At 40.9% G+C, this 14,171-nt stretch overlaps 1 protein-coding gene across 3 annotated transcripts in view; it reads right to left on the minus strand.

Annotated features, from left to right (window-relative positions):
- The window catches only part of Ca-Ma2d (Ca[2+] channel Muscle-specific alpha2/delta subunit), a 318,622-nt gene that overhangs the window by 289,708 nt on the left and 14,743 nt on the right, over positions 1-14,171 (minus strand). For all 3 annotated transcript variants that reach the window (XM_067145019.2, XM_067145020.2, XM_067145018.2), the window contains exon 2: positions 2,326-2,407. In XM_067145019.2, coding sequence (XP_067001120.2) covers positions 2,326-2,407 — 82 coding nt within the window. The remainder of the gene's footprint in view (positions 1-2,325; positions 2,408-14,171) is intronic.

Raw genomic sequence — 14,171 nt, forward strand, 5'->3', positions numbered from 1 at the left:
GCTGCTGTGGAGTGACGTGTCTCACACGCATTGCGCCGCATGCCCATCTCGTGAGTTTCCTTCGAACTATGCCAGAGGTCTCTTCACAGCTATCTTGACAAAGCTTCATTCTTTCGTTTCATTTATTTATTTATTTATTATGCCTTTGTAGGTGGCCAAGTTAGGGCTCTTGGCCCTCTCTTACACTTAACCACTGTAGTAATACATCGCTGAGAGCAGAGTTTGAGTACATGTTATATAGTAAATAAAAACCTACACAAAAATACCTTACACTTTTCTAACTCACATTCATTCGATCATTCATTCATTCCAGTGATACAAGTTAGTCAGCTGCATTCAGCAGGTAGTCTCAGCAAGCAGTCTTAAATTTAAGTAATGAAGTGGAAATTCTGACACTGACAGGCAGGGAATTCCAAAGTCTAGAACTCGCCACAACAAAGGACTTGTTATACATAGAGGATCGGTGAACAGGAATAGAAAGGGAGGAACCAGAGCGGGTATTACTGCTGTGAAAGGCGGACAAATACTTAAGCTGGGATGAAATGTATAGTGGTCTGTCTTTAGAGAGCAGTCTGTATATCTGTATCAGTATGTGATACGTTCGTCGTTTGTCAGGTTTCAGCCATGAAATAGTGTGATAGTATGGGGTGATATGTGTATCATAACTCAGACTGTATATGAATCTAAGGCAACAATTAAGCGCTCGCTGAAGTTTCGAAGTCTGCTCTTTTGTTGCGTCTACCAGAATGACGTCACAGTAGTCAAGGACGGGAAGCACTAGCGTTTGTATGAGTTTAACTCTCACATTAGAAGGTAAAATATCGCTGTTTCTTTTAACCGAATGAAGTATCGAAAATATTTTTTTACACACATTCTTAATATATTCAGACCAATTTAAAATTTCGTTCATTGTCACTCCTAGATTTCTCACTGGAGGAATAGTTTCGTATCTTAGTGTGGCCAACAATTTTTGAGAGCCAATAATGATTGCTTGCGTCTTGGAGGGATTAAGAAAGATGGATTTTTTTTTTTTTTTTTGCTACTTGCTTTACGTCGCACCGACACAGATAGGTCTTATGGCGACGATGGGACAGGAAAGGGCTAGGAGTGGGAAGGAAGCGGCCGCGGCCTTAATTAAGGTACAGCCCCAGCATTTGCTTGGTGTGAAATTGGGAAACCACGGAAAACCATTTTCAGGGCTGCCGACAGTGGGGTTCGAACCTACTATCTCCCGAATACTGGATACTGGCCGCACTTAAGCGACTGCAGCTATCGAGCTCGGTGAGGGAATTTTTCAAGGAGTAAGCGTTAAGTCGCTGAAGGTCAGCATTGATGCCTGCTATGGCATGCGGCAAATCAGAGATCTTACAGTGACAGTAAATTTGTAAGTCGTCCGCATAAAGATGGTAGCTACAATTCTTTAAATTAGAGGAAATGTCGTTTATATACAAAATAAAGAGCAATGGGCCTAAAACACTACCCTGCGGCGTGCCTTCCTTCCTGGTTCGCCAGTGAGAGGTTTGATCAAGGGTTATAATTCGTTGCGCGCGATTTTTGAGGTACGATGAAAAGAAATTAATAGTTCGTTGATCGAAGTAGTAAGATTGCATCTTGTTTAATAGAGTCTGGATGTTTATAGTGTCAAATGCGTTTCTGAATTCGAGGAGAGTAAGTATTGTCACTAGTCTTTGGTCCATTGCGTGCCGTATGTCATCAGTCACTTTGAGCAGGGCAGTTGCTGTGCTGTGTCCCTTCTTGAAGCCAGATTGCAATGGGTCTAGGAGAGAATGGTTATTTAAGTATTCCAACATCTGCTCATGAACCAGACGCTCGAGTGCTTTGGAAATCGCTGGTAAGATATAAATTAGTCTGTAGTCGGATGGTAGGGTATATCTATCGGTTCTTTTGAACGATTTTTCATCTCGTTACCGATGTGTAAAATTCATCGACTATTCGCTCGTATACTTTTCCCGCAATGGCGTCGGTAAACAAGGACACTTTTTCTAGCGATGCTATACAGCGGAATTCGAACCCGCTAATCTCCCGAATGCAAGCTCACAATTGCGAGCCCCTAACCGCATAGCCAACTCGCCCGGTAGCTGAAGAAAGAAACAATATGAGCCTTTTAAACAAATCTGTAAAAAAAAAAAAAAATCCCTTCCAGTGTGATGAATGAGAAGTGATGAATAATATGAATGGAGTCATATTTGCTCTGACCAGGCAGCAGATAGATAAGGGAAACAAAGATGATGAGTCTCTGAAGATACTTAGATTAATAATACAGGACTGAGAGAATCCCGTATATATGGAAAATAATTTAATTACCTTTTTGAGTTCCTGCACTTTTGAAACCTTCAGTCCTAAGTCCCACAACTCATCGCCAAATTCTTCAGCCCATTGGTCAATCCTGAAAACAAAAATGCAAATAATAATAATAATAATAATAATAATAATAATAATAATAATAATAATAATAATAATAATAATAATAATAATAATCCTCGCCGCTGGATGGGGCTTCATTCATTCCATTCCTGACCCCGGTCGAATGACTGGAAACAGGCTGTGGATTTTCATTTTCATTCACGGCTCTCTGTTATCCTATGGATCATGTGTCTGCATTTCCCCCTGTGGTAGAATAAGACCCCCGTTATGTTCTGCCTGGGGTAAGAGGCAACTAAAAGGGTCCCCAGGAGCTTTTAATTTGGGAGCGTGGGTTAGCGACCACGGGGCCCTTAGCTGAGTCCTGGTATTGATTCTACTTGTGCCAGGCTCCTCACTTTCATCACTATCCGACCTCCCTTAGTCAACTCTTGTTCTTTTCCAACCCCGACGGTATTACAGCACTCGAACTCTGGGGAGCCTTTCATTTTCAAGCTCTTCGTGGCCCTTGTCTTTCTTTGGTCGATACCTTCAGTTTTCAAAGAGTCGGATCCTTTCTATTTGTTCTTTCTGATTAGTGTTATATAGAGGATGGTTGCCCAGTTGTACTTCCTCTTAAAACAATAATCACTACCACCACTGTCTCCATCCGGCTCTGTTCTGGGTATCTTCTTTAGCTCAGCAATTTGCATGTCATTATGTCTTTTGAAGCCATGTAACCAACGTGATCTTGCTAGGTCTTCCACTTTCTCATATGCGATCCATCATTCCAAGCGTGACATCCCTTTCCAGGGAGCTACTTCTCATGTCTTGACAGAGCGGTCCCTTTGATGTTAGTCAGACTTCTGGTCAGTGAAGAGGCTTCCGCGGCGGTAAGTAGTTCCTAGGTTTGTTGCTTTTTTTTTTCTGAAGTCAAGAGCTTCCCTGAGTTTGGTTACATATTCTCTTGAACTGAGTTGACCAATTACAAATTTCTGCTCTGTAAAAATATGGAAAATATTCGACAAGTTGTATGTTATTCGGATTTGTTACCAGCTCCTATCTTTCATACCCAGATGGCTGTGAATAGTTATTATTCTCGACGGTATTTGTAGCAAAAAATATATAAATATTTAAGATGACCTTGACATCTTATTGCATTGTATACTTACTAAGCTTTGTTCAAGTTCATTCTATTGCTCTTTTGTTCGCTTAATTTTTACGACGAGAAGATGAATCCAAGAAAACTGTCGGTAATACTGACTGTAATAGCATGCTCATTGGTTAGGTGTGAGCAACACGTGTGAAGCGTGAGTCACCAGTGAAATACTTTAAAGCTAATAAAAGTGGGGGGAAATTAAGTAACAAGTCTAAACAAGTTGTTCTGAACGTTTGCAGTAGCCTACGAGATGAGAATCTGCTGTGGACTGTGGAACAAGTGGAGCTGACCGGCGTTTCTACGTACAATGTTTGCACGGCTCGCGCGGGCGGAATTTAAAGGAATTCCTATGTTTTCTTGTGGTACTATATCAGGCTTTGTGGTTGTTTACATATGCCGTGACTATTTCTGACGGCACCTCTCCCTAAAGTCGCTGAAAATGTTGTTTTAGTTATAACAAAGTGTCTGAATCATGTAAACAAGCAATAAAGGCAACAAGGAAACTAAAACAAAACGTAACCCAACCAAGCTACATACCAGATTTATGTGACAGAAAACGCTTGTTCGCTCGGCTGTTCATCAGCAGGCCTATGTGTCAGCTCAGTTCGATCTATGCACTCGCCGTAAGTAAATCATGAAGGACCTCAACACGGTTAAGTTATAGGTATAGGATCATTAGCGTACACAAAATAATAATAATAATAATAATAATAATAATAATAATAATAATACCGACCACGATAGCTGCAGTCGCTTAAGTACGGCCAGTATCCAGTATTCGGGAGATAGTGGGTTCGAACCCCACTGTCCCACTGTCGGCAGCCCTGAAGATAGTTTTCCGTAGTTTCCCATTTTCACACCAGGCAAATACTGGGGCTGTACCTTAATTAAGGCCACGGACGCTTCCTTTCCACCCTAGTCCTTTCCTATCCCATCGTCGCCATAAGACCTATCTGTGTCGATTGCAACGTAAAAAAGCTTGCAAGAAAGAAATAATAATAATAGTAATACTAATACTAATAATAATAATAATAATAATAATAATAATAATAATAATAATAATAATAATAATAATAATAATAATTTATACCCTACTTTATATTCGTAACTGTCCTCTACCTTCCGAATGACGAGACAATATATACAACATTCTTGGAAACACTGTATTTTGCATTCTCACTCGCGGGTGGGTTTTCAGCCTGTTAAACTATGAGAAACTGCCACTGACAGTCGTTGCACGAGAGCGGAATCGTCCCCATGTGCCTCACACAAATTACATTATGAAATAAAAATTAACCTTGCTTCTCTTGTTTCGGTATTCGTCAGTAATATGTAAATTGTACATGATCAATAAAGGAATAAATAGGTACGGTTCATAAACAAAGTACAGCAATGTGAAAGGAAGTACTGTAATTTCTTTTGCTGCTGTACTATTTGAGAAAGGACCCGGTCTAGAAAGCCAAGAATAACGGCCGAGAGGATTCGTCGTGCTGACCACACGACACCTCGTAATCTGCAGGCCTTCGGGCTGAGTAGCGGTCGCTTGGTAGGCCAAGACCTTTCAAGGGCTGTAGTGCCACGGGGGGTTTGGTTTATTTGAGAATGAAGTGTTTGTCAGATAGATGTTCGACGTTAATAATAAGCTGGTTGTGGCGGAGAAGGGGAACCGTGACGGAAGAGGTAACAGGGGTAGTACTCACACGCGGAAGGATACTTTTCTTCAGCTCTCAACGCCAAGGACTGGGCAGTGGGAAATAGCCTGACACTCTAGAGGAGCCGAAGAGCTGGGGTCGGATAAACTCCCTCGGTGCACGAAATGACACTATAGATCCATCAGGTAACGTCTATACTGCGTGTTAGGAGCAGCTGCTGATGCTCTGGGTGGGGTAAGATCAGGTTGGCTGTAGTGAAAGCAGCCTGTCTAGGGAAAGGAAAACCCCCCGTGAGTGGGGGCGGTAGAAAATCACCCACGCTATCCGCTGTGAGAGGCGCCCCAGGGGTCTCAACTTGGGAGCGTGGGTTGGCAACCACGGGGCCCTTAGTGGAGTCCCGGCATTGCTTCCACTTACTTGTGCCAGATTCCTTACTTTGATCTAACCTATCCGACTTCTCTTGGTCAACTCTTGTTTTTTCTGACCCCGACGGTATTAGTTTACGAGGCCTAGGGAGTCTTTCATTTTTGAAGCCTTTTGGGGCCCTTGTCTTTATTTTTCGAACTATTGGGGCCCTTCCATTTTCCCCCTCTAATTAATGTTGATAGTGGTTGGTTGCATAGCTGTACTTCCTCTTAGAACAATAATCGTCATCATCACCACCACCATTGCCGCGACTACCATGACGCAGACATAATCTACTTCCTAGTATGACTTCTGATTCACAAACTTTCTCTCCTGGATTGCCAGAGATTTACTGTAAACTGCGGTTTTAATTGGGTATAAACATCGTTAATGGGTTTTGCCCTTATATGCACTTCCTTCCAGTCTTCTGAGAAGTTCAGTTAATAGCTATTGTGGCCATCAGTTTGAAACTTAAGACATCTCAGATCGGTAACACATTGGTCTCCTTTTTAAAAATCCAGGTCCGATACTTTTGTAGTATCCACCAGAATAACAACAAATCGTTATATGTCAGACTTTATTTGTTATAAGTCATTCAAAGTCTGTTGACAGATTGATGACAATACTTTCTTTTGACAAGATGAGCTGTAGATGTCAAAGGTACACTAGCTATCGTACCTGTCTTTGACAGTTCGGTCATGTAGATGTCTCAGAAGGATGCTTCTTTTTGCTATTTGCTTAAAAGGTCACGACGATGGGATAGGAAACGATCACGAATGGGAAGGAAGCGGCCGTGGCCTTAATTAAGGTACAACCCCGGCATTTGCCTGGTGTGAAAATGGGAAACCACGGAAAACCATCTTCAGGGCTGCCGACAGTGGGGTTCGAACGCACTATCCCCGGATGCAAGCTCACAGCCGCGCGGCCCTAACCGCACGGACAACTCTCCCGGTCAGAAAAATGTAGAAGATCAATGTGACTATATGGCATAATATAGCGATGCTATCCTAAGAAGTGATCGATGATAATGTAAAGTGGCACAGACTCACACTTTTCAGGAAAAGTACTAATGTTCACTTATGGTCTACCGTTATCACCAATTTCAAGTACGAATGCTGCAAAGGATTGAGTTCAGTGTGTAAATCCATTCCTATCAGCGCCTCCCTAGCATGGATCGAATAGCTTATGGACCAACGTGTCAAGTGGAGGTTATAGTAAGGATGTAGAGGAATGGGCATATACGTCTCTGGTAAGATCCCAACTAGAGTATGGTTCCAGTGTATGGGACCCTCACCAGGATTACTTGATTCAAGAACTGAAACAAATCCGAAGAAAAGCAGTTCGATTTGTTCTGAATGATTTCCGACAAAATACAGTAGTAGCGTTACAAAAATGTTGCAAAGTTTTGGGCTGGGAAGACTTGGGAGGAAGGAGACGAGCTGCTCGAATAAGTGATATGTTCCGTGCTGTCAGTGGAGAGATGGCGTGGAATGACATCAGTAGACGAATAAGTTTGAGTGGTGTCTTTAAAAGTACGAAATATTGTGAAGATAAAGTTGGCATTCAAGAGGACAAACTGGGGCAAATATTCGTATATAGGAAGGGGAGTTAGGGATTGGAATAACTTACTATGAGAGATGTTCAATACATTTCCAATTTCTCTGCAATCATTTAAGGAAAGGCTAAGGAAACAACAGATAGCAAATCTGCCACCCGGGCGACTGCCCTAAATGCAGTGATTGTTAGTTACCCGAATATCGCTCTCTGAGAGCAATACTGACATAACTCAAAATTTGCCGATTTTGAATTAAATCGATAAGAATTCTCACAACGTAGTCCTCTCTAATATACATAAGCCGCGGGAACTTCACGTGGCCCTGCGCCGCTACGGAGCACTCAACGTCAGTATTGCAGCGAGGGCATTCATCCCCGTCTTCGTGCTTGTCAGTGTGTGGCAATCTGTTGCCATGTGAACAGATGCTAGTTTACTTCTCTAGTGACGGATGTTCACGTAAGCCAGTAACGCACCAGTCGAATTTAGAAATAGTTCTCTATTCAGACAACTGTGGGAGACAGGGGAAGAATAAGTGTTTAGTCTCTACATTCTTGTACGCGGTAGTCCATTACAAAATCGAAAGCATTACTGTAAAGTTCTTTGAACTTGGACACAGTCAAAATAAAGATAACTCCTGCCATTCCGTTATATAAAGAAATGTTAAAAGAGCCTTGAAATATGGACTCATCTACGTACCACCTCTCTAATCAGCAGCGCAAAGACAAGTGGAATTGCGTTAAGGTAAACGAAGTGCCTCGCTCCGATTTCGTTGATGTGAAGACAATTACATCTGATTAGACCAAGTCTCACGTCAATGTAAACACTGGCTCTGCTGGTTCATCCTTTCTCATCATGGTATTGGATGTCTATATGATCGCAGATATGGCCTATCTTAATCTCATTTTAGTTTATATTTAACTTCAGTATCGTAGCTTATTTCACGGTTTCGTCATCATGCTGAAATTACTTAAACTACTGAAACAAACTTCTTGCAAATAGCAAACTTTAAATGCCAGGAAAAAATCACACCGCTCTTGACTTAACTTAGACAGTAGGATATCTCTATTCGATACTCACAAAAACAAAACTTTCCACCACTCAACTATATTTTACATTATACTTTGACACGAAACGTTCACACACTAATCCTTTAACGACAAACTGGTATAGGAGTTATCTTTACCCGATACCTACTTTCATCCGATTCAAAATAATCGTCTGAAATCTTGGGATTTTAACATAAAATATGCGTAAACTTCTCATTACTGACCACACGCTAAACATCTCTGAGCCACACAGCACTTAATATTTACACAAAAGCAAAGAAAAACAACAAGCTGTCGGCCTGAAACTTCGGCCTTAATTTACACAGAACCCAACGATGCAGTATACACTTTAAAGAATACAAATCATGTCACCCACCTGGATTTCTGCTCAGCAACAGCATGTTATCAGACATTGCCGATCGCCGAACGCTCAATTATGGCTTAATACACCATGTTGATATACACTATCCACACTTCACACATTTCTTCTTAGAGATTCTTAATTAACAACATTATTCAATTTAATTTCTTACATTCTACACTCTGAATTTTTTTGAATACTTAACAAATATGTGTGATTCTTCAATGTTATTTCACACGTTTCTTCTTGGATATTCTCACCCTTATATAATATTTACATAAAATATATAATTTATTATCAATTCACTTCTTATTCATACTTTAATATTTACACCATGCGACACATTTAACAGGCAAAAGGAATGTATTGAGATTAGCGTGACGAGATATGCCGTTGATTTATCTCGTTTTCCTCGCCAAACGCAGGCAAATCTAATATTCACACGAATATGAGTATTTATTTCATTTCACACTCCACCAGTTCTTACAATACGCTGGTATTTACTCTTACCATAACCAATTTTGAATGTTCAATTACTTCCGCACATAAATAAGTGACCCAGAGTGACAAAGATCTCGACTTCCGCACTGCCAATGATGGAATCCTCCGGGCCTCAGTCGTCACTCCTAATATATCTACGTTTTGGCACGATAAAGTGGTAAAAATATTGCACCACACTACACAATTTAATTAACCCACGGGTCTCATCTTTGATGTTGATATCCCTAATGTTCAGAAAAATTCGAGGACTATGAATCTCATGATTTTATAATTTTGATTTGCCTCTAAGCGGTGTAAAACGCTGAAGTGTGGGTTAGATAAATACTTTTCTCCCACCATGACGACATACACATGTAGCTTCTAATCTTCTCACGGTCCAGCGCAATGTTTCCATCTTTGGCCAGAAGAGATTTGATTGCATGACAATTACTTCCAATTTACTGGCGTTCCGCTGTACCAATCCAAGTTTTAATTTGCATCTAGATAATCATGGTATTTTTGAAATTAGTCACGAGTATGCTCGAATCCATCCGAAATTCCCCCCTAGGATCTTATAAATCTGGATTTATTTCCCGGCAAAAGGGATTGCAATTCAACTTCAGCGGGTCTTGTCTCGTGGGTACGAAGACATAGGGTGCTCCTCAAGTACTGATGCAGCAAAAATGGATGCTCTTTTCACAACAACGTATCTCGTGGCTAGGTTGGCTAGTTAATAGGGGTGAATGATGGGTTCAGTACCGCCAGAAATGTTTATTTTCTACAACTTTTGTTGCATAGCATGTATCGATATTAAAGGAGGTATTTTAGAATTAAATTTTAGACCTTGCTATTTCACCCAGCACGAATAAAATGTTTATAGCCTAGATTGTAGTGACATCTTTCCAGAATTTAATTACTGATTTTCTTTAAATTCTGTTAGCTGTTTTCTTATGATGTAAATAAATAAATAAATAAATACATAAATAAATAAATAAATAAATAAATAAATAAATAAATAAATAAATAAATAAATAAATAAATAAATAAATAAATAAATAAATAAATAAATAAATAAATAAATAAATAAATAAATAAATAAATAAATAAATAAATAAATAAATAAATAAATAAATAAATAAATAAATAAATAAATAAAATATACATACATGACAGAAATTTCGAAAATGTATTTCCTTCTTATTCTGGACATGACCGACACACAAATACAGATTTTGTATGTTCTGACCAAATTAAAGACAACATCCTTATTTTGTATGTATAGATGTTTACTACTTGTCTCTTTCTTACCACTGAAATGTCTGGTCAAGATATGAGGTAGGGGGTACATTGGTCTGAGTTTTTGGATTTGACTGGATTTAGAAAGTTGTTTCACCAGCATTCGGCATTACATAGGATATCAACCATTCTTCTGGAACAGGGATGGCAATCTTTTTTCGAACAGTGTGTCAGTTAAAGTCTGGTTGATTATTTCCAATTGCCTAGTGTATTTGCCTTTCCTGGCGGGACCTAGTGTTTACAGTGCACTATGTCTTCTGGTATGCGCTAGAGCAATTTGGTTACTTTAATTGACCTGTCTCAGCTTTATCCTTGGCTTTGACAAAATGAAAGTGGCTGAGGTATGAGTGATGCTAGTAATGCCATTCAATCTGCAGCCAGTCCCTGCTATGAATGGTGTGAAAATGTTGCTAATAGGGTCGTTTGGTGCATGCATTTCAGTGGGCTTGGCAAACTGATTTGTAATAGCAACTTTTGGTTCGGTGAGGAAAGCAACGGGAAACTACCTCACTCCTCATTTCACTAGTACGCCTCTTCAGTGATGCCTAGGCCATCTATGACAGCTGATGGCAGAACTGTTTAGGATCCAACCAGCCGTAGGGCTGAGGACTAAACATACATATAGTACATTGTTTTATTTCAAAAGCCCCTCTTTTGACTTCTAACTTCGAAATTATATAAAATGTTATTTAGATTTTAGATTCTATCACTGTTTGAGAATAAGATATAGTTTGTATTATATTAACAATTTGTAAAAATATTACAAGCCCTTAAAACACACATCTCCTTAAAAGTATAATGTTAACGATAAACGAAAAAGTAAACTGACTTCATTTCACTGACTGACTGCACAAATGCAGACTGAGGGAGCGAGCGAACGTCAAGGAATCACCCGTCACACTTATCGATATTGTCATTCTGCACACCCAAATTATACGAAATTTTGACCTATTTTATTGCATGTTAGAAACATTAATTGATACTTAGGTTATACAGTTCGTTGTGTAGCGTGCTTCTGCAATCGCGTTCGCGTGGCAGCTGGAGATGCGTGCCATAGGTTCACAATCTCTTGTTCTACACTGACTGACAGAGCAAATGCAACACCAAGAAGGAGTGGTCAGAACTTTATGCCAATTGCAGGGTAGACTGACGTCACTGAGGTATGCTCATGATGTGAAATGCGCCGCTGTGCTGCGCACGTAGCGAACGATAAATGGGACACGGCGTTGGCGAATGGCCCACTTCGTACCGTGATTTCTCAGCCGACAGTCATTGTAGAACGTGTTGTCGTGTGCCACAGGACACGTGTATAGCTAAGAATGCCAGGCCGCCGTCAACGGAGGCATTTCCAGCAGACAGACGACTTTACGAGGGGTATGGTGATCGGGCTGAGAAGGGCAGGTTGGTCGCTTCGTCAAATCGCAGCCGATACCCATAGGGATGTGTCCACGGTGCAGCGCCTGTGGCGAAGATGGTTGGCGCAGGGACATGTGGCACGTGCGAGGGGTCCAGGCGCAGCCCGAGTGACGTCAGCACGCGAGGATCGGCGCATCCGCCGCCAAGCGGTGGCAGCCCCGCACGCCACGTCAACCGCCATTCTTCAGCATGTGCAAGACACCCTGGCTGTTCTAATATCGACCAGAACAATTTCCCGTCGATTGGTTGAAGGAGGCCTGCACTCCCGGCGTCCGCTCAGAAGACTACCATTGACTCCACAGCATAGACGTGCACGCCTGGCATGGTGCCGGGCTAGAGCGACTTGGATGAGGGAATGGCGGAACGTCATGTTCTCCGATGAGTCACGCTTCTGTTCTGTCAGTGATAGTCACCGCAGACGAGTGTGGCGTCGGCGTGGAGAAACGTCAAATCCGGCAGTAACTGTGGAGCGCCCTACCGCTAGACAACGCGGCATCATGGTTTAGGGCGCTATTGCGTATGATTCCACGTCACCTCTAGTGCGTATTCAAGGCACGTTAAATGCCCACCGCTACGTTCAGCATGTGCTGCGGCCGGTGGCACTCCCGTACCTTCAGGGGCTGCCCAATGCTCTGTTTCAGCAGGATAATGCCCGCCCGCCCACACACTGCTCGCATCTCCCAACAGGCTCTACGAGGTGTACAGATGCTTCCGTGGACAGCGTACTCTCCGGATCTCTCACCAATCGAACACGTGTGGGATCTCATTGGACGCCGTTTGCAAACTCTGCCCCAGCCTCGTACGGACGACCAACTGTGGCAAATGGTTCACAGAGAATGGAGAACCATCCCTCAGGACACCATCCGCACTCTTATTGACTCTGTACCTCGACGTGTTTCTGCGTGCATCGCCGCTCGCGGTGGTCCTACATCCTACTGAGTCGATGCCGTGCGCATTGTGTAACCTGCATATCGGTTTGAAATAAACATCAATTATTCGTCCGTGCCGTCTCTGTTTTTTCCCCAACTTTCATCCCTTTCGAACCACTCCTTCTTGGTGTTGCATTTGCTCTGTCAGTCAGTGTATATCGTAGATTATCTAGTGAATTGCTTAATGACAACCCCTGAAGTGTGCGTTATGTGTCAAGCTGTCCAGTATAGAGGGTTGCGTCATATCCTCAACCAGAAGTACAGTACTCCTTCCATCTAACGAGGGAAGTGTCTGAAACGGGGAAACACAGATCGTGTTTGAAACTTGCATGAGCCCAACTAGGCAGTACCGTGAAAGAAAGTATTTTCGAAATTCATTCCTACCGACACTAGACGATAGTAAGAATATCACATTTCCGATACCTTCATTTTTCGACGTGTCGGATTCCTTACATTTTTTCTCTGTGATTAGTGTTATATAGAGGATGGTTGCCTATAAACAATAATCACCACCACCACCACCAACATATTTCGCACAACGCCCTCCCATGAGATAATAGACGTTTTTACTGCCTTTGCAAAATTAAAAATTCGACTCACTTGAGAACAACATTCCAACTATCTCTCAAATTCAAAATCCTATTCAAAATTAAAACTCGAAAATCATTAAAAACCTCAGCAATGCTCGGATACTGAACTACCGTGTGCTGGAACAGAGCCATGTCGAAGCCACAACTCCTCCTAAACGAAACAACCTAATACATTTATATGGTAATTATTATAATTTTCTCTACTAATATCACCTCACACATACTTATTATTAAGGTTCAGAAGTTTATGACCTAAGATGTACAAAATATGCAAACAAATATACCCTAAAACTATCTAAATATACCCTGAAAACTAGCAAAATATGACTTGAAATGAGCTAAATATGAACTAAAACTAGCTAAATATTACCTAAAACTAGCTAAATATAACCTAAAAGTAGATAAATATGACATAAAAACTAGCTAATCCTGCCATAAAACTAGCTTAAATATACTCTAAACTAGCTAAATATATCCTAAACACGAACTAAATATACCCTGAAACTAGTTAAATACGACACGAAAAATAGCTAAATACAACCTAAAAGTAACTAAATGAACCCTAAAATTAGCTAAATATACCCTAAAGCTAGCTAAATATGACACAAGACTAGCTAAATACAACTTAAAATCTAATTAAGTGTACCCTAAAACTAGCTAAATGTACCCTAGAACTAGCTAAATGTGACTTAAAACTAGCTACATATGGCATAAAACTAGCTAAATATACCATAAAACCAGCTACATTTACTCTGAAAACGAGCTAAATGACTTACACTATAAAAATGACTTCAAACTAGCTAAATATGATTTTAAACTAGCTAAATGTAACCTAAACTAGCTAAATATACCATCAAAGTAGGTAAATATTACCTAAAACTAGCTAAATACGACACCAAAAACTAGCTAAATGCAACTTAA

This window comes from Anabrus simplex, chromosome 4 (genome assembly GCF_040414725.1).
Source record: "Anabrus simplex isolate iqAnaSimp1 chromosome 4, ASM4041472v1, whole genome shotgun sequence".
Taxonomy (NCBI): domain Eukaryota; kingdom Metazoa; phylum Arthropoda; class Insecta; order Orthoptera; family Tettigoniidae; genus Anabrus; species Anabrus simplex.